At 45.6% G+C, this 20,695-nt stretch overlaps 1 protein-coding gene across 2 annotated transcripts in view; it reads left to right on the forward strand.

Annotated features, from left to right (window-relative positions):
* VWA1 (von Willebrand factor A domain containing 1) overlaps positions 1–20,695 on the forward strand; it is a 332,806-nt gene that overhangs the window by 279,895 nt on the left and 32,216 nt on the right. For both annotated transcript variants that reach the window (XM_069610126.1, XM_069610127.1), the window contains exons 3-4: positions 9,778–10,056; positions 19,339–19,611. In XM_069610126.1, the coding sequence (XP_069466227.1) occupies positions 9,778–10,056; positions 19,339–19,611 (552 nt within the window). The remainder of the gene's footprint in view (positions 1–9,777; positions 10,057–19,338; positions 19,612–20,695) is intronic.

Below are 20,695 nucleotides of genomic sequence, written 5' to 3' on the forward strand. Positions count from 1 at the left end.
CCATTGTCAGCAAAATCCATCAAGGATCTCCAGCTGTTTCCACCCAGACCGCTAAACACAGAAAACATTACAAAAGCACAGCTCAAGAAACATGCACCATCGTGCAATCCTGCCCACTATAAGCACCGCCTCCAAGACCCACCGACCCGGGTCCTTCTTGCCCACGGGGCCCTTTGCCCTAAATCTGCCACTACTACAGGTACCACCACCCTTTCCTCCTTCTCTATCCTGCAGGGAACTGTATCACTTTTTTTTTTTCAGAGTAGACATTTTATTCATTATTAATCAATAACAGAAGAAAACAAACAACACGAGAACAAACAGACATCAGAAATGACAGGCATATATGGTGCAGTTCATTGTAGTGGAAATATGAGTAAGGGGAAATAATGCAAGAAAAAACAGAAGGAATCAGCCCAAAAATCCATCACGGGGTACTCAGCAGGAAAAGATCGCTGTCCTTGGGGATTGTCTCTTAGCTAAAGCGGAGCGCTACCATGTGCAAATCAGCTCAGCCAACGGACACTAGGCGACTTTAGGGTGAGGGCCGGGTAGCGGTCCGCATAGTCCATAAATGGGGCCCAGGTGTTTTGGAACGGGGCAATGTTGCCCAGGCGAAGACCCTCGACTCTTTCCGCCGTGACAATGTAACACTTGGCCCACCAAAGCGGAATGAAATGGCCCTCGGGATGCTTCCAGAGGCGGGCAAGGGCTATCTTGGCTGCCAAGAGAAGGTGTGTGCACAGGCAGGCAGCACTCCCTGACAGTGGCAAGTCCCCTCTCCCCGGGTCTCCCAACAGAATGATACCGGGATCCCACGGGATATTGAGGCCTGTGATTGCTCTAACATGAGTCAGGACCCCCTTCCAATAGTGCGCTGCTTTAGGGCAGTCCCACAGGAGGTGGAAGAGCGAGCCCTCTCGCGGACAGCCCCTCCAACAGTTCGGCGAGGGCCTCACGCCTGCTTTATGCAGCTGTGCTGGAGTGATATAGTACCTGAAGCAAACTTTATAAACCCCCTTGCTATTAGTGACACACTGAGTACTCCTGTGGAGTCTTGTCCAAATTTTGTCCCAAACCTCTGGCTCCAGGGAGCGCCCTAGGTCCTTCTCCCAACTCAGCATGTAATTTTCTTTCCCATCCGGACTGGATTTCTCCAAAAGTTTGTAGAGAGTGGCGATCTTGCCCCTCGGAGGGGAAGCCGTCAGTGAGAGTTCGAGGGGCGTAAGGTCCCTGGAGCCACGCTCCCTAACGATACGCTGCTAAATCCAGTGACGGATCTGTGTATAGCGGAACCGCTCCTCCTCGGTGACGTTGAACTTCGCCTTGCAGTCCTCGAAGGAGAGCGGCCGGCCCTCTATTAGAAAGTCTGAGATTCTATGAAGGCCGCCCTCCGGCCATTTGGCGAAGCTGCGGACACAGAGTCCGGGTGAGAAACCCAGGTTGCCCCAGATTGGGGTTAATGGGCCCAACAAGCTCTTGATTCCTCACTTCCTATTCGCAACTCTTCAGTTGTCCACTGTGTTGCGAGTGGCTGAAAGCGGGCCCAGAGCAGGTGGGGCCTTCTGGGGCTGAATATAGGGCAGATCCGACAGGGGAGACCCACACCACGCTTCTTCCAGTTGCAGCCAGGATAGGCGGTCCACGTGCAATGTATCACCTTTAAAAAGAGAACTTTTATATGGCTGTGACTATGAACTGGAGCCTACCGCTGTGTCACGCTGTGTGCTGTAGCTGCCTAAAGGGCAATGATTTTATGAAGGACAGAGTTAAGCCAATTGCATCTTATAATTGCCGTAAATGGATGTGTTTCATCGGTTCTCCATCAGAACATGTGGTTGCAGAGATGGAAGTGTAAAATAAATCACTGGTACGCCGTACCACTACTTCTTTTAATTTTTACAGAGCATACCTTTAGTTCTAAAGCTCAAGAAATGAGTCCTGAGCGTTTTCTCTGTTTCCTGAGCCAAATATAGAATCGTCTCATGCCGGACATTTAAGCACTGCCCATTTCCCCAAGTCACAGCTAGGCAGACACACACACAGCGTCCGTGGCTGTGTAGGTCCTTAAGGTGCTCAAGTTGCAAACACATTTCTTTTATCAGTGACAGACCCTTTCATAAGCATGATGGAGCGTCTCCAACTCAAAGAGCTCACAAAGCACCAGTTCCCTTGCAAGTCTGTGCTAGTTAAAGAGAGCAACACAAACCACCCATTGAAATATTTGTTTATATCCATGACGTCTACTATCTTGACATGCAAAACAATAAAGTTGCTTTATGTCACTAATCAAATGTTTTCCACATCATGAATAACAACGTTGATTGTGACAAAGAATCTGCATATCTAGCTTTGGTTATTACACAACTTCTTTTATTACCTTTTTTAAATCACTGAAAGTACTTTTGGGTTAACTAGATTTTTCAGGTTGGCATTATCTTGCATTCTGGGACTGTTAGTTTACCATTCAGTCAGGGATGACGTTTAGGGGTTACCAGGGATTGCAACTGCGACCCCTGAGGTCTCCCTGGTTACCCCTGTGGACTCCCTTGCTACCCCTAAAAAAAAAAGTGTCTTCTTTTTTAAAAAAAAATCAAAGCTTGTGGGCCGCGGGCAGCGCCATGTGGATCTTTGCTTCTGAAGTGGATGGCTTTCTTGGTCAGGCCTCTTAAAAAAAAAAAAGAAAAAAAGAACCGGGGTTCCACAAGTCTAACACTTACAGCACTGACATTAAATAGGAAAGAATAGGAATACCAAATAATGTGTCTTTCTGGAATTCTATACAATAATTGCTAGACTCATTAAAGGTTTATTTCAGGCACACTTCAGGGGGTGAGTCGATTTAGTCGGTTCTTAAACACTTCATCTCAGCCTTTCATCCTTCTGAGGTCGATAAATGAGTACCAACTCTGGTTGGGTGATATTGATATATATTTTCTCTAAATAAAGTTCTTAAGCGTAAGTGCTATATAATAACACATCATTATCATGTGGACAATCATGTCTGCTTGCATTCACAGTCATTTGGTAATATGGGTCTATACACACTGATAATAATGATACATATGGCGATCCATTCTTGTATGAAATGTACATCACATTATAGTGATATCGTAACCATATTTTTCGCAGTGTACAATGCTATGTGATGCCACTTCCTGTTTTGTCTAAGGGTGAAAGGTCCTATTCCATCGCTTCCTGAGGTATCGCTTCGGGGTGGGATCAAATGACATCACTTCCTGGGATGTCATCAAGGTCAAAGGTCACGTGATGTCACTTCCACTACCCCTGGCATGTTGGTGAAATGACATCCCTGGATTCAAGATGTGAAAATTAAAGCCACAATGATATTCTTTTGGCTTAACATGTTGCTATAAGGATTTACATGCACTCATGTTGCTTTATTATGCAAGATGTGCTTTTTTTAGGTAAACTCTATAAGACATTATTACTGTAGACCTTCAAATCCAACTATCTGAGCCAAAGTTTGTGATCACGGTCAGCAGAACACACTCCCCCCGCCCCCCACTCGATATTCCCCGCACCTCCCCTTCCCGGCCATCTGTCCGGCCATCCCACTCCCTCCTTTTTAGATGCAGCCAGAGTACTACTAGTTCCTTTTTCCACTTCCACCCTTGGGTTGCACCACGTCAAATAATCCGGTCGACCAAAACTAAATAACAAAAGCAGAACACGAGAGTTACAGGCAGTGCAATTGCGTCATCAAGTGGCTATTCTTTTAATTGCAGTTAAGTATTTTTCTATCCTTAAATGGCCCAAATGGGGTCAAGCCGACCGAGAATTGTCTTATAAATACATGACTATAAACGTCATTTTTCTATTGCAGCATTGAGGAGTGGTAATAGCAACAGAGCGCAAAAAAGTCTACACAAGTAAAGAAGTAATATTAACTCAAAACATTTTAATTGAAAAAAATTAAGATGAAGTTGGGGCAGTGTGGTGTTTCCCGGGGTATACCCACCAGAAACTTGAAACGTATGGGGCTGGGACAAAATATAACTGGGCTCGAATGCCAGGGTTCTTTAAACTATTTGCATTCAATAAAAGTGAAAAGCAGAGATTTGTCAAGTCCTTTCATTGCCAGTCCATAGGCTCAAACTCAAAACTGGAAATACTTCTAAGACAAAATGTTTTCTTCTTTAAAGCACATGGTGTCAGGGAACTGTCACTGATTCATACAGCTGGCTTTGAATAGTTAGGTGCTGAATTAAGATATTGAAAAGTCTTGTTAAGTTTTTTGCTAAAACATTACAATTTCAATGTAGAAACAGACGTGACGATCAAACCAGCAACTTCTTACATGGGAAAGAACTTGAAGGCTACAAAAAAAACACACAATGATAAAAGTCAAAAAGACATTCACAAAGGTATGCAAATGAAAAAAGTGAAAAGGATGCGTTTTTTTTCCTACATTTGCGTTAGTTTCAGAAATGTGCAGGTCATCTCATTCTCAAAGCTGTCCTGCGCATTAATAAACATGTAAATAAAACAAAAAAGGTGTCCTTCGCATTTCCAGAGGGGCTGAGCAGCGGTGCAAAAGATGTGCTCCCTTGCATAGACCCCGACACTAATGCATGCAGCCAGCAGAGGTTCTTCTCACAGTACACCCTCCCTTAAGGGACCATCATTGTGAAATGCTAGAACACACATGTGTTTCCCTATTTGAGGGATAGGAATGCCAGCAGAAGAGCAGCCGTCCATACCGCTGTTATTCCCTTTGCAAAGAAATGCATAACAGTGTCAGGAATGTGTATGTTCAAGTCCATACCGTTTGTTAATGCAGGATGTGTTTTAAGATGCACAGAAAAGCCCCAGAGTTGTGCAAATGTGCAAAAAGGGTAAAAGAGAGCATTTGAATGTGGGCGTCAGTGATGCTCACATTCAAATGCCTTTTCAAAATAGGATCCATCTTCAATTGGCAGAAATGATGAGAAGAGTTAGTGCATTTCATCATTCGTGCCAAAAAGGTTTTGCGAATTTGTCGCAAAATATCTGATTTAGTTTGGTATGTTTTGGTGGGAAGATGCGTGTTTGCGGTGTTGGTGTGTGTTTGTATAAGGTTGTGCGTGTAAAGGGGTGCCTGGTACTTCTTGGGGGTCTCAGCAGAGATGGCAAGGATGGGTTGGTCACACCGCCTGATATTCTTTACTCTCGTAGAGCAGATACAGTACACATTGGTGCAAGGCCGCCAGCACTTCACAGCAGAGCTGTCTTACGTAGGGCAGTGCAGGCACTTCTCAACAAGGCTGTTGGGTTTTAATTGGGGCTAACTGACATTTCCTAGCATGACCACTATACATTGAGTGGAACAGTAACAGTACATGACACGCAAATTCGTGAAGCGTTCCATTTTTTTAACTTGAAGAGAATCATCTCCGGTTCCGGAAGCACATCAAAACATTTCTCTTTGCTTCTGCTTTTTCTCCTTCTCTCCGCTGCTGACTTCCGGGCTCAAACTGAATTTGCACTGGTCACCTGGCCACCCTCTGTTCTTGTACCCAGTTCCCCTCCCCCACCAGTCACACACCTGCACTGCCTTCCTGGCAAATCCCGCACTTGGGATTGTTTCTGTATCCCTGCAGTCCCACTACCAACGCACTTGACAGCTGATGTCTGCACTTACCCTTGCACTTGCCACCTGATGTCTGCACTTACCCTTGCATTCACCACCAGCGGGCTGTACCTTACTTATTTATTCTATTATCCTACGTACTGCACTGTTCCTTCCCCCTTCCCATGCACTTGTGCGATCTGAATAACACCGGGCCTAGTAGGATCGTCGCCTGTCTTCCCTCTGTTCCCCCTCCCTTGCCTCGTCACGCCTTGAAACACTTGTGTATAGGCGCGTTATAAATGGAATATCATATCATACTAGCATCTCAGCAGGGCTGCTAAGCATTTATTGAGACAGTATCAGCGTGTCTTTTATACACTTTTTTTGGGACCATTGAGTAACCTCCATGAAGAACTGTTGTGAAGTGCCTCCACTTCCCAGAAGAGCTTTGAGGCTTTGCATCGGACAGAACTGGCATTTCTCAGTTGGGTAAAAGTATTAAATGGGGCCGAGCCATTGCTTCTTAGCAGGGTTTCCAAAATCAGCACTTTGGTCTAATGAAGACCTGGTACCACTCAGACTCTGGTCCTGATGACGCGCGTGCAGACTCTCTACCGTACTCTCTATAATAGGCAGACTCATTCTAAGTTCTCCCCTGACAGTCAGATTCCAGGACTTATAGTTCTGCTCAGGATAATGAGCAGAGACAGTTGGATCTCTGCCCTTGTTAATATACAGACTCATTCAAAGCTCACCTCTGATACTAAGATTCATTGACTCAGAGCTCTGCTTAGGAAAATGCATAAATATGGTCAGAGCACCTCCCTTGATATTATACAGGCCTTCCCAGAGCTGACCCCTGATGCTCAGGTTCATTGATTTAGAGCTCTGCTTAGGGTAATGCATAAATATGGTCAGAGCACCTCCCTTGATATTATACAGGCCTTCCCAGAGCTGACCCCTGATGCTCAGGTTCATTGATTTAGAGCTATGCTTAGGGTAATGCATAAATATGGTCAGAGCACCTCCCTTGATATTATACAGGCCTTCCCAGAGCTCACCCCTGATGCTCAGGTTCATTGATTTAGAGCTCTGCTTAGGGTAATGCATAGATATGGTCAGAGCACCTCCCTTGATATTATACAGGCCTTCCCAGAGCTCACCCCTGATGCTCAGGTTCATTGATTTAGAGCTCTGCTTAGGGTAATGCATAAATATGGTCAGAGCACCTCCCTTGATATTATACAGGCCTTCCCAGAGCTCACCCCTGATGCTCAGGTTCATTGATTTAGAGCTCTGCTTAGGGTAATGCATAAATATGGTCAGAGCACCTCCCTTGATATTATACAGGCCTTCCCAGAGCTCACCCCTGATGCTCAGGTTCATTGATTTAGAGCTCTGCTTAGGGTAATGCATAAATATGGTCAGAGCACCTCCTTTGATATTATACAGGCCTTCCCAGAGCTCAGCCCTGATGCTCAGGTTCATTGATTTAGAGCTCTGCTTAGGGTAATGCATAAATATGGTCAGAGCACCTCCCTTGATATTATACAGGCCTTCCCAGAGCTGACCCCTGATGCTCAGGTTCATTGATTTAGAGCTCTGCTTAGGGTAATGCATACATGTGGTCATATTATACAGGCTCACTACGTGTTCGCACCTGATGCTCGGATTCATAGACTTGGAGCTGTGCTCATGACAATGCACCTATGCAGTTTGAGCTCTGCCCTTGATATTATACAGACTCACCACATGCTCTGCTCTGATACTGTAATACCCAGAGCTACATACTCAGAGCTCTGTTGATGACAATATCCACCCGCATTCAGAGCGGTTCAGAACCCACAGTACTTGCAACAGAGGAGCAGACTAAGGCCAGATCTTAGTGGTGTGCAGTGCTTGGCAGGACCCATAATGTCACATCTAGAAATGCAGACGAAGCACAAAGCCTGAGAGGCAGCAGAGCAGACATGGGGTTGCATTAATGCATCGGAGGTGTGAGTGATATCCCGAAGTATTAAACCGTTGTGTTTGTTTCACACGTCGAGGGGAGCATAAGAAAGAGTATTAATCACAGCAGACTGCAGTAGCCCTGTGTGCATCACGCAGGTTGAAATTACTGTATGAACACACAACAAAGTTGCAAGAAGGGTGAGATGATTTCCATTGTTCCAGCTGAAATCTCCTAGGCAACGAGTGACCTCCACCAGCCCAGGATCTCAGCACCAGTGGTTGGCCTTTATTACTGCAGAGCGCCCTCAGTTACTGAGGCCCCGCCCAGTCCTGCCCTATGCAAGTTATGCATAAGGGCAGTGGTAGAAGTGTACCAAAAACAGTAGTGCAACTGGGACCTGGGTGAGGAGCAACGTCCAACACATTTTCAAGGGTTTCAGCCATGCTGCTTGACAGCCAATGGAGTTAAAACAGATTTGAGTTGATCTGTAACTGCTATTGGATGGTAAAGTTGAGAAATGTGCTTTAACTTCACAAAGAACAGTTTCCGGAATGGTGAAAATGGTTGAAAAAAGTAATGGAACTGTTAACAGTAAAAAATTAAAGTAGTGGAACTCCACTCCCAACCGTTCCCTCTCACTTCGACCACTACTTAAGGGCAATCCCCTTTGGTTGTGTGTGTGGTAGAAATAGAACCTAGGGGATTTGATGGGTTTTCCCCAATTGAATGGAAGAGAGAATGTGTGCTCTGAGTGCTACCTGCAGAAAGTGCGGTTGTCACGGGTGGCCAGAGTGGTGGAACATGGAGTATATTGATTTTATTGGTATTTATGGAGGAAAATCTAAAACATAATTTTCATTGAAATTTTAAATGTCAATTGAAGGCATTAGATTAATGTTGTATGTCCATCAATATTTTTGTAGCTGAAATGTTTGCAGTTGATGTGTAATGGAGTGTGCAGTCATAGCATTGTTGAAGCGCCGATTTGTAAAGAACCCATGGACCATAATGTCTGAGCCCCATTGTTGGAATATCAACCACTGATTTGGCAGCAACATCAGGAATGGGTGAAGCTTTTCACTGTTGATCTTCCGGCCAAAGAGCGTACAATTATCCCAGGCATTGACATGCCTGATAAGTATAATCATGTTCTTATTTAGAATAGTAATGCCCACTGGTCCCACCTCGCTGGCATTACCTTGACCCAGTCCTGGCTCCTTAGCCAACAGCACTTTGAGTGTTGGAGCCTACTATGTAAAATTGAAGAAGCAAAACTACAACTCCTAGAATGCAAAGTACTGTTGGCAAAAAATCCAGGACTGGAAAAAGTTGCCACTGATAATTAATAATTTCGCATTTATATAGCGCTATGAAGTCAAATTACACTATCCTAGCACTGCAGACTAAGTGCTGTGTGAGTGTTGTCCAACGGAGCCACATGAAGTAAGATTGATTTAAAAAAGTGCAGTCGCCTAGAACTTGTCACTTGAAATATTTGTCTTTACATATGTTTATCAGGGATAAGATACGGTATTGGCCTAATTGTTTGTTTTTAATTGATCGAATGTCCCATTTGACTGAATTCGGCCAATACCATTCGATCGATTAAAAACAAACAATTAGGCTAATACATATTGAACATGTGGAGCTGGGGCTGCGGGGGTGTCCGCCGCTCCCCATGTTCGGTGTGTATAAGCCTTGGGGAGTTTTCGGGGGTATCCCCTGCTTCTTCAACATGGGAATTTGGGGACCGAAAAAAAGAAAGAGAGCCTGTGGCATCGGATCCGACCCACGTTAGAGGGACGGATCTGATGCCGCAGGGGTCAAGGGGAGGTGTCAGTGAGCAAACAGGTAAGTGCGGGAGGTGGGCTGGGGGTTGGGTCAGATGCATTTGGGGTACAGTTTTTTCCTCTGATAATTTGTTCACATTCGAGCAGGTTATTTTCGGACAGTTTGCTGTGAACAGTTATCAGAGTAACAAAACCCCAAAGCGTAAATACAATGTTGGGATGGAGGATGGCTCGGGGCAACGTGCTTGTATTGGAAGCAAATCAATCAGCCTGGGATCGAAACCCAGTCACGCACTTAGAGGCTGAACTCTGGCATGAAGAGCAATATCAAATCCCATTTCTTTTCTTTTTTTTTTAGAGAACAATATCAGGTAGTAAGAATTAATGATTTACTCTTAGGCAGGTATGACAGTAGCCAAATTGTCCTCTTAAATGTTGCCTGTTTCCATTGTTTTCAGAGGTGATCCGGGCTCGCAGGTTGAAGGCGCTGGACATCACTCCTAGCAGTTTCCAGCTGACATGGCCACGACTGTTGTCTCGTGACACTGGGTATTATGTGGTGGAATATTCACCCGTGACTGAGCCATGGAAAAAGTTGAGAATGAATGTGGCTGGAGAACAGACCGGCGTACTGGTGAGGAACCTGGTGCCAGGCATGAAGTACAACGTCACCCTCATCCCGGAGTCCAACGAGCAGTACATCCACACTCAAAACATACAGGTCACCACCCTGGAAGGTAAGGGTCCTACGCCTCCATAGTGTTTGATCTAACCAAACGTTGTACCGTAAAACACACTAATCCCCAAAAGGGAAATATGAAAAACTCATAGAAAAAATCATTGTTATTTTCTGTGCATGTTTGTTTGTCCTTTGTGGCACCATGAAGAATGAGATGAGGTGGAGCATAGCCACAGTACATTTGGATGATCAAGTGTTACATAAAATGTATGATATCAGTCAGCGTTAAATTCTCAATAAACGACTCAAGACAAGTTTAATGTTAGACACCAACAATGGGTCTTGGATGGTCTTTAGATAGCACTGGGACATGGTCTTGATGAACTAAGTGTCAGAGTAAGGTTGGTCCTGAAATCTGGTGAAGTCATTGGGCCTCATTACGAGTTTGGGGGTAGCCATGGTGCTATTAGCGCCATGGCTGCCTCCAAACTCGGGCCCAGGTTCCTTGAATGAGGAATTACCGGGCCATTCCAACCTTGAAGGACCCGGTAATTCCTCATTCAAAAAACCCATCCCCATTCACATTTGAGTCCGATAGGGAATGGGGAGGGAGCTAATAACGGGCCCGTTATTAGCTCCCTGGTCCCCTTGCGGGACCCGCAAAGGACGTCTGGTCTGACCAGATGTTCTGATCGGGTCCCGCAAGGGAACCTCGTAATAGGGCGGAATGGGTTTACTGGCATTACTGGCACCGTTAAACACATTCTGCCCACCTCGTAATAAGGCCCTTGTATTTTATTTTTAAGTGAAGATGGAAAGAAAAGAACAAATGGCGGCATTGCAATGGGGGCGCAAAAAAGAAGGGCCAGAACTTGTTCTCTAAAGTAGAAGGTCTCCATACAAGGTGTATGCACACCTGTGCAGTCCCTCACATTCTGGAGGGGAGCGGAACCTGAGAATGCCTACACATCTGCAACAAAGATCGTGTTGACTGTTGATCTGCGTCATGGCTAGCGCATCAGTTGATGTATGTAAAGAAGGGACACACGTGTTGTATCTTGCCTGTTGCAGTATCAATGCATGCTGATAGAATGTTGATCACATGATCATCTGGTTTTGTAGGTGACTGGAAAGTTGGGTGGATGAGTGGTCTTAGAGTTGGCAGCTCTTTGGCTAAAGAGTGAATGGTCCAGTGGGCCTGTCTTTGTTTCCATATCGCTCAAGTACTGAAGGACTGTCTTAAAAGTGAACTTGGATCCTGTGATCTAAGAATCATGAAGAAGCTTCATTTTTGCAATGCTGGCTCGCGTTAACCTTATTACGAGTAACTTTCAATGCAACACTGGGATTGAATCACATCGTCGTCGCCAGTGTTACATTTCAAGTTATTCCACAGGTGGTTCTCTCGAGCTCGTACCATAAAAATGTTTCTCCTTTATTCTTCAGCTGCAGGATCCACGTTCACACGTAGACCAATCCGCAAGTCCTTGAGATGCAGAGAAACCCATTCTTCAGCCAATCAGCTCCCAGCTGATGCTTCTGACCCGATCATCACCCAACATCCCTGTCACTTCACATTCAAACCAGCATGAGATCAATAACCTATCAGAATGCAGTCATCATAGCTAGAGACAAGATACAACCCATCTCCCTACTGTACATTACGTCAGCAAACACTAACCATGGCACAAAACAAGATACAACAAATGTCTGTTCCGCTGATCATTTTAAAAGGATTAACACCTGAAAGTCATTACAAATCGTCTGGGGAGATCAGCTGGTGTTGGCATCTAATCAAAGCATATGAATTTATGAAAGACCCATCAACTACGAAATGTAATTTCACCAGTGGATGAGGCAATGACGAATATCCGCTCATTAATCAACGCGATGATGAGGAACATCCGTGCAACCAGCAAGGAGGCATTGAGGAACGGGTGTCAATCAATCAGTCGTCAAAGCAGCCGATCACACCCCACAGGCAGCAGCCCTCCTTACTCCCACAAGGAAAGTGCTAGCAGCCTAATTCCTTCATGAAATTGTAATGCTTTATTGTGTGCAGTCATATGCAGTCTTTTCTGCAACGTTTCAGGCTGTATGCCCTTTGTCTGATCCCTGCTTCAAACAAAACAAAACAACATACAAATAAATTAAATACTAATCGCTTCACACAAATCCAACTGCTACTTAATGCCATATTCAATTCTCACCCAAATCCAGGAGCCTATCATTTAAAGGTGAATCTGAACCCCCGCCACACACAGTGCCAGTCATCACGTTTCCAGACAGTTCATGCTCTGGCCCCATTGGCACTATTTCCACCTGCTGTCAGGCTCGAGCAACATCTCCCATTCATTAAACCCGCCCGCTTCCTCAAACTACCAGACTCTCGTTAAGAAGCTCCAGACTCCACCAACTACAGTTCCCATGATGCATCATACATTGGGCCTCATGACATGTTTTCCGGTCTGGAAAGAAGGGTGCCAGGGTTGCCTGCCGGAGCCGCTGTGCGCGACAGATCTGACTCTGCCGGGCGCAGCGGTCACGGTAGGCAAATCCGTCACGGAAGCACTGGCACTGTTAGCAATGGTGCCAATGCTTTCGTGTCCCCACTCTCCTAGAATCCTATTGGACTCTATCGGAACGGGGATTAACAAATTTACCGGCACCTGACTTCCCGGCCACCTGACTCGTGTCACCAGGAAGTCAGGCGCTGGTACATTTTTACAGGTCCGGTGGAAACCCTCCAGTAGCAACGGCAAATTTACCGGCAGACCCGTAATGAGGCAGTGTCACATAAGTTAGGTTGACACAGTCAATTGAAGCAGTTAGCACTCCAAGACTGATTCCTACCGACTGGCTAAAAAGAGTTCAAAGCATGTGTCCAGTTTGTGTCTCTTTGATGGAGCCTTTGCTTATGCCTCGGTAATTCAACAACCTGCGCCAGAATGCAGCACTTCACCAAAATTCCGGGCCACAGCTCACTTCAATTTACTTTAGGGTATGTCTGCTTTCTGTTCACCTATCCACAACGAACATCTGGAAGCATCTGGAAACCAACTAAAGAAGCAATGGAACATGTCTGTCCACATTCAAAGGAGAAAATGGGGACCATTTGTATACCAACCAAGAAGGCACTGGAAAGCATCTGTCCCCAAAGTGAGTAGGCGGCAATGAGGTGTGTTTGTTCACCACTAAAGAAGGGAATGGGCCACTTCTGTTCACTATCAAAGAAGGCAAAGAGGGACATCCATCCACCCACACAGGAGGCATTGGGGAAAATGCCTTTGATGCAAGGCAGACAGTAGAGAACATCTACCCATCAAATTCCTAGGTATCTAGAACCAACAAACAATGGAGGCAAGAGAGACCACCTGTACACTAACAAGTCAGCCGACGTGAGACATCCTTATATAAGATAAGCAGGCAACAGGGGAAACGTGCTCGCCAACTGAGGAGGTGATTGTGAGGGTCTAAGCAGCATCCATCCAGACTGTGCGGATTGGCCTTCTGCCAAAGGATGCAATCATAGAGTAGCATCCCCAAGGGCAAAGGTGAGTGTCTCCTTATGAACTAAAAAGCCAAAGGCAAACATTGGTCCTCCTTAAGAGCAACGAGAAACAGCTGGCACCAACCAAGGAAACCCAGGGCAGGCACGTAAGGATACCAACTGAGAAGCTACTGGCACATGCCGGATCCTTAAACTAAGGAAGAAATGATGTAGGTCTTCTTTCCAGTACCCCAAGAGGGGTATGCAAGCGTTTACCGCCTGGCGACTAGGCTCCAAGGAGGTCTATGCACCAAAGCAGACGGCAATGGTTAATGCCCATACAATAACTGATGAGGCAACAAACTGAGAAAGTGAGAGGGAGCATTCATTCACCAGTCTAGAAGGAAAAGGAACAAACAACAATCAACTTAGGATGACATGATTCCAGGAAGCAATGGGAAACCGCAAAGCACGAAAAGCGCATGTTGTTCCAAGCTGAGAATCCAGCAGACAGTGCCCCTCCAACATGCCGTACTCCTCTTCCAGATTCAGCTCATATTCTGCGTGGGCTGTAAACAGGCCTAGGGATCCAGACTGACCCTCCATTTCCCATGCATGTTTAGATCCCATGCAGTAAATGTGCCCAGATCGTGTCAGCGATAGAAGTGCACCAAAAAAGTAGTGGAACTGTGACTCCGCCGGGAACAGAGTAGGAAGGAAGGGAGCAACGTGCTACACAGTTTTCAAGGGTTGTAGTCATGCCGGTTTAACACCAATTTAATTAAAACAGATTTCAGTTTAGCTGTAACTGATATCTGGTGGTAAAGTGGAGAGGTGTGCTGTAACTTCACAAATAACAGTTCAGCATGGTGAAAATTGTTGCAAAAAGTAGTGGAGCTGTTAACAGTAAAAAATAAAAGTAGTGGAACACTGCTCACGACTGTTCACGCTCACTTCGACCACTGAATCTCTGTCATGTTCGCTTGTGCAGACAGCAGAGACAGGTAATGGCGGCTGCCATGAAAAAATGCACCCGCCACCATTACAGCGCATCTCAAGGGAGCCGGCCTGCTTGTAGCACATGCTAAAAAGCAGGCACAGTCTGTAAGGCTCCCTGTATCTCCACCCATATCAGAATACTGATGCAGGAAGAGGCTCATTGGGATTCCCTGCACGATGTGAGGAATCGCACAGCGCACCCCCCACTTTGGTTCCTATTCTGTACAGGAAATCTGATCCAAAATGGTGCATATGTGGAAAACCCCCTGATTTCTGGGGGTTTTCATGCATCTGCAACTTTTTGCACCCTCGTGAAACTAAAGGAGTAACTGAGTAGGCAATATAGACGGCAACAGAGAAGGGCCACACGCTAACAGAAGAAGCGACAATGGCGTATGTTACCCGCTCAGGAACCAAATACAAATGTTCCTTTACCAACCACAGGGGGCAGAGAGAATACCTGTCTACCAGCTTCATAGACACCAGGGAACATGTATCCACTAACCAAGGTGGCAACGGGGACCACCCACACCCAAACTGAATTGGCAGTGGCAAATTTCAATTTGTGGCACAAATAGCATCAGAGAATGTGTGTCCAGTATCAGAGGAAATGGGGATCACCTGTCTACTAACTATTTAGGTAATGGAGAACTCTTGTCTATCACCCAATTAGAGAATGAAGAAAGTCTACCAGCCAGTGGGGCAACAGAGTAAATCTGTGCAGAATTGGAGCGGCATGCATGCCAACCCTCCCGATTTAGGCAGGAGACGCCCAACCCTAATGCAATTCAATGGGAACATTTTATTCTGTCACTTTCTGAGACAGAATGTCCCACCCAGGCAGTGGTCGAAGTGTACGAAAATAAGTAGTGGAGCTATGTTCCCTGCTAGCCTGCCCCCGGTCCCCACAAACACTATCGTCACGCACCCTCCCACGTGCAAATAAAACCCCCAAACAAACACACCTTCTATTTAAGGGAAGGTTCAGTGCAGTGCACTGAAGCGCAAGTTTCAATTTCTTCCTACACTTTTATTTTAAAATGAAACCATTCTGGAATGGTTACTTTTCAAAATGAAAGTATAGGAACAGCAACACCTTTAAAAAGAAGTAGAGGAGAACCGCTCCCAATCGCTCCCACCCACTTCGACCGCTGCTGCCAGGTGATCCAAAATGTTGGCATGTAGGGAGTAGGCAATGAAAACACACGTTTCTAACAAGAAAATGTGCAAAGGAGAACATCATCAAAATTGGATCAGATAAGGCAATGGAGTACACTTGACTAGCAACCAGTCGAAGAAAAGCTAACACTGACACAGCAGTCATCTAGGCAATGGGAACACCTGTCTACAAACCAATCAGGTGATGGACAATACCAGCCTAGTATATGAGGATGTGACAGGAAACAACTGTGCATCAACCGTGAGAAAATGTTTATTTGCTAATAGAGATGATTTCTCCGGAATTACAAGATGCACTCGTCTCCTTACCTATCTGGTCCTTGACTGGCTACTCTGTTACGGCCAAGCAGAGATGCATGTGAGATTCTGGTGGGACTGAAGGTGGACGGATTTGGAAAGCAGAGTGCGAGCCAATTGGAAGTAAAGTGCTATTTCTCTAGTGGTGTCTAACAACTTCTGACTATAACATTCTTTAAACTCCTCTAACAAGTCCTTGTGTCTTCTTGAGACACCCGAAACAATGCCACAAAAGGATGGCATACAAAAAGTTCCATCCCCTAATCTTGACAAGTCTATAGCCTCCAGTCTACCATAAGCTGATAAAGCATACATTCAAAAGTGTGGCGCAAAGCAAAGTCAAAATCTAATCTTGATAAAAATCCACCACTATAATTCCCGAACCACGGAGCGTCTTGCGTTCATTCACAGATTGGCTAACCAGCCCTCCGCCCTCTACCACTGTAAGGCTTCTCCAGGTGCTTCATTCCTAATCAGGATCTAATACCTCCCTTTTCTGCCTTGATAAAGACTACAGTGGAAACGCGCGTTGGCTCTTGTTTCACATTCACCTGGCAACCCTGCTAGACCTGTGAATTATATATGTTACCACATTAAACCCTTATTGATGACAAACAAGTCATGAGTCCCTTCTCCATTATTTCAAAGACCTAACAACTCAAGTAACTAAAGGCTACAACTTTTGGATAAACAACCAACTGCCAGCGCCATCACAAAACAAGGTTTGTCACATCTTCCAGTACCAACCCCCTGGGAACATTGGAGTTCTGGTTCCCCGACAAACCATGTGCCAGGACGCAGGCCTCATTACACTCTCCAACTATCTCTTGCTGTTAGTGCAGGGGACCGCCATCCTTTCAACTCCAACCAAGTTAACACACTATAATAACACATCATAACATTAGTGATATTCTAAGGGAACTTTGGTAGTGGCTGCTCACAGTCTGGTCTCCCTCTCCGGCCTCTGTGCTTTCACCTTCCACTCTGATCCTCTCCCAGGGCTTTTGAATTCTTCCTTCAGTCTCTTTGTAGCCTCATGGGGTTTCACGGGTTAGGCTTAGACCATGCCTTTGCCAGGATTCTTAATAGGCCCCTGATGGGCCTTGCCCATCACAAGCTTGAGGAGAAGTCCCCCATGGACCCCAGCCCTTTCAGGTCTCTGAACAAGTCCCCCTGGACCTTAACATTCACTCTTTCACGCTTTCACTCCTGTACCTTAGATTTTTCAGGATTCATGAGCGGTCCTCCCTCTCCTCGGCCTCAGCTATCCCAGGAGTCACAGCCAGTCCCCATGGAAGCTTCACACTGCTAGAGACAGGTATCAGCATCCTTGTCAGGCAGTTATGATTTTGGCGCCCTTCTGCCACCGTTCAGGTCTTGCTTTCAGTCTTCTTTGGGTTGCTGGTGGATGGCCCCTGGCTTAGGCCTTCCAATTCCATCAAGGTGGGACAAGTGATTTTTAAGCTCTCCTGGCCACTTGCTCCTTCCATGGTCTCCAGGCCTGAGCAATGGTCAGCCAGAGGGATCCCCCTCAACCATCCTCTGGGATTCACATCGGGTAGCGTTCAGACCAGCTCGGGCCCTGTTTGCTCGCTGCTCCCACATAACAGAATGTGGAGTTCTGTTAGCGCAACACACTACCTGGTGAACGATGAACATAGTAGACAGTAGATGAGAACCAATGAGGACAGCAAAGGGGGAATTGCCCCCTCCCCCCCGGGAGTGGTTGGGATGCAGGGAATTGAAGTATTATATGAAAATGTCAAAGCCAGATGCTGAAATTCCAAGGGGCAATCATTTCTACAAAGAACAAAACTAGTCTGGCCACCCTCCTCCTCTGCATCGGTAATTGTCATTACAGCAGACCTGATGGGGATCTACTGACGCCTCTAAAATTAAACTCAGCAGTTGGCCAAGACCCATCAGCAATATAATTCAAAAGATAAAGTGACCATTTCTAAACTATTCTTATTAGCTGAGCCTAAAACAGGTTTCTGCAATCCCCTTAAAACACTTCATCGAACAAAGAAGTAGCCATCATACATTGTATGGTTGCAAACCTTGATGAACAACTCGGGCACGGCTCCATGAAAGTCCCGGTTTGCTGATGTAAAGGGGAACTCTGAGTTTGAGGTCTGCTGGAAAGGAATCACGATCTCAGGCAGAGGTCATCTGAGGTCAGAACGTCCTCTATACACATTTCTGATATTGTAGAATGTACATATTTATTAATGGCTCCTCTGGGAATCCCAGTTTCTCCACCACTGTTCATGTGAGAGCTGCACTCTATGGTCCTAGGAGCCATTGATTTTGCTTCCTCTGCACCTTTTATTCAAATCACCAATGTGGTGTAGAGAATGCTTGTCCAACATAAGAGGGCACACTGAAGAACACACTATGCCAACCATTGAGGCAAAGGAAAGCCCTGTACCAACGAAACCTCAACAAAGAATGTGTGGCAAACTGGAGAAAACCAATATACCAACCAATGATGGGCGATGGAGAAGACATTTTAAGAAATACAGAGGCAATTGCGAATGGCTGAGTATCAGAGGCATACTGGAAAAACAGTATACCAACCAGTAGACCAACCAATGAGACAAAGAAGAACAATGAATAACCAACAAAAACACAACAGAAGCAGTACATGCTGCACTGGATAGAAATATATCAACCAACGAGGCCATTTTGGAGCACGGTATGACCAATAAAGAGGCAAACGAGAATGTCTGTTGATTATCAGAGGCTTTACTGGAGCAAGCCAGTATACCAACCAATGTGTTTAACAGTATACCAAGACTTTCAAGCAATAAAGTGCACTGTAAAGCCAACAGGGAGGCAAAGGAGAAATGCCTGTCAAGTATGGGAGGCAGAACTGTAAAACACGGGTCTACCAACCAGTAAGGGCAATGAGTAAGATCTAACCACCAACTCAGAAAGCAATGGAGAAGCCATGTGCATTGTGAACATGGTGGGCCAAATAACAATGCACCGTTACTGAGCAAAGGAAGGCAGAGCCCTAGGTTTCTCAAGAAAGGATGTAGTCAGGAGTTTATTGTTACAAAATGGGTGGGTGATGATGAAAAGGCTCTCTTGAATTATTGTTAAAAGGGAGACCTTCTAGTGGTGCTTAGCTTCAGAAATATTGGCACAGCAAACATTGTCTAATTACCTTTCGGAGGAATCTCTGAAAATCCTATCCTGACTTGACTGCATACCCTGCTCCCTTCTCTCACCACCCAACTGGGTCCGCATTGAAAGGTCTGCGTGTGCATACCATCGGTCGGTGCAGACCCTCAGCCTTACTAGCCCCCTGCATTTATCAGAAAACCCATTGAATGATTATAATGCACATATTATATTTCTCTTTTTCAGATCAAGTAAGCCCAGCTCAGATCCTAATATCAGAATCCAACTCCCACAGTTTCCAAGTGAGCTGGGCACCGACGCCTGACAGCGTGATGGGTTACCAGATCCTGTACGGCCCCTTACCTGGGAATTCAGTGGAAATGATAGAAGTGGACAACAGTCGGAACCGCACGGTAGTGGATAATCTGCTGCCCAACACAACCTACTTGGTGACAGTGACTGCCTTGTACAGATCGGGGCAAGAGAAGGCTCTGTCGGCCAAAGCATGTACCGAAGAAGGTGAGATGATGCTACAACCATCATCTCTTGTTCAATTTGTCTTTGTGTAACTGTTATTTGTTTCATTTTGCTTCTCAAGTGCTTTCCTGAATTCTTTTCTATGGTATTTGCTCTTTTTTATAGTTGTAGAATTTAAATTTAAATGTTTTAGTTATTTTGGGGTTTGTTTTGTTTGTTCAGTTATCAGTTTAAATGTGTTTTTAAGGCGATACCAGTATCAAGTCATGTTGGGTTTGGGCCAGGTGGTGGGGTTGCAAGGTGAAGGATAGGGCACACCAGTTTCTTGCTCTAGTGCCTGTGAACTCGTTTCCCCAAGTAGTTATCTTGTGGAGTGGTGTTACTATTTTCACTCGTGTTGTGGATCATGCTGTCTAGCTGGGAGGATGTACGTTATATGTTTCTCTTTACTGTGAAATGGTATGTGGCTATACTTTTTTAATGGTGAATGTTGCTGCTTTGAATTTGATTCCTGGTTCTATTTTCAGCCATTGGGCCTCATTACAAGTTTGCCGGTCCGGGAACTACGGTACCAGTAAGCTTGCCGGTACCGTCGTTCCGGATCGGCAAACTATGAGTTTTACCTCGCGGGTGCCTTTCTGCCCACCAGGTCTGACCTGGTGGCCAGAGCGGCACCCGCGAGCACAGCATGTCGCATGCACCGACACCATTCACGAATGGTGCCGGTGCATACGGCTTCCTCATTCCCATTGAGCCCTGTGGGGCTCAAATGGGAATTGGGAAGAATTTTTCCCAGCGCCATGTAATGGGCAATTACCGGGTCCGCTGGGTTTGTGATACCCCTGTAATTGCCCATTCCAGGGCACCGGGCAAATAACGACTTCGGCGGCAGCCGTGACTGTATTACAGGCACGGCTGTCCGCCAGGGTCGTAATGAGGCCCATTGTTTTTTTTAAGAGACTGGTAGAAAATGCTTGTAAATTTGGAGTAACATGTGACTGTTCGGGCCCTGTATTTTGTTTTTCCTTTAGCATACCTTTACTTCAAAAGGTTACATGTGAAAATACCTCTTTGTAAAGGCCTCAAGAGGAACAGACTGATGTACAATGCCTGATTTTCCTTTGAT

Source organism: Ambystoma mexicanum, chromosome 8, assembly GCF_040938575.1.
Source record: "Ambystoma mexicanum isolate Mex_15411 chromosome 8, UKY_AmexF1_1, whole genome shotgun sequence".
Taxonomy (NCBI): Eukaryota; Metazoa; Chordata; class Amphibia; order Caudata; family Ambystomatidae; genus Ambystoma; species Ambystoma mexicanum.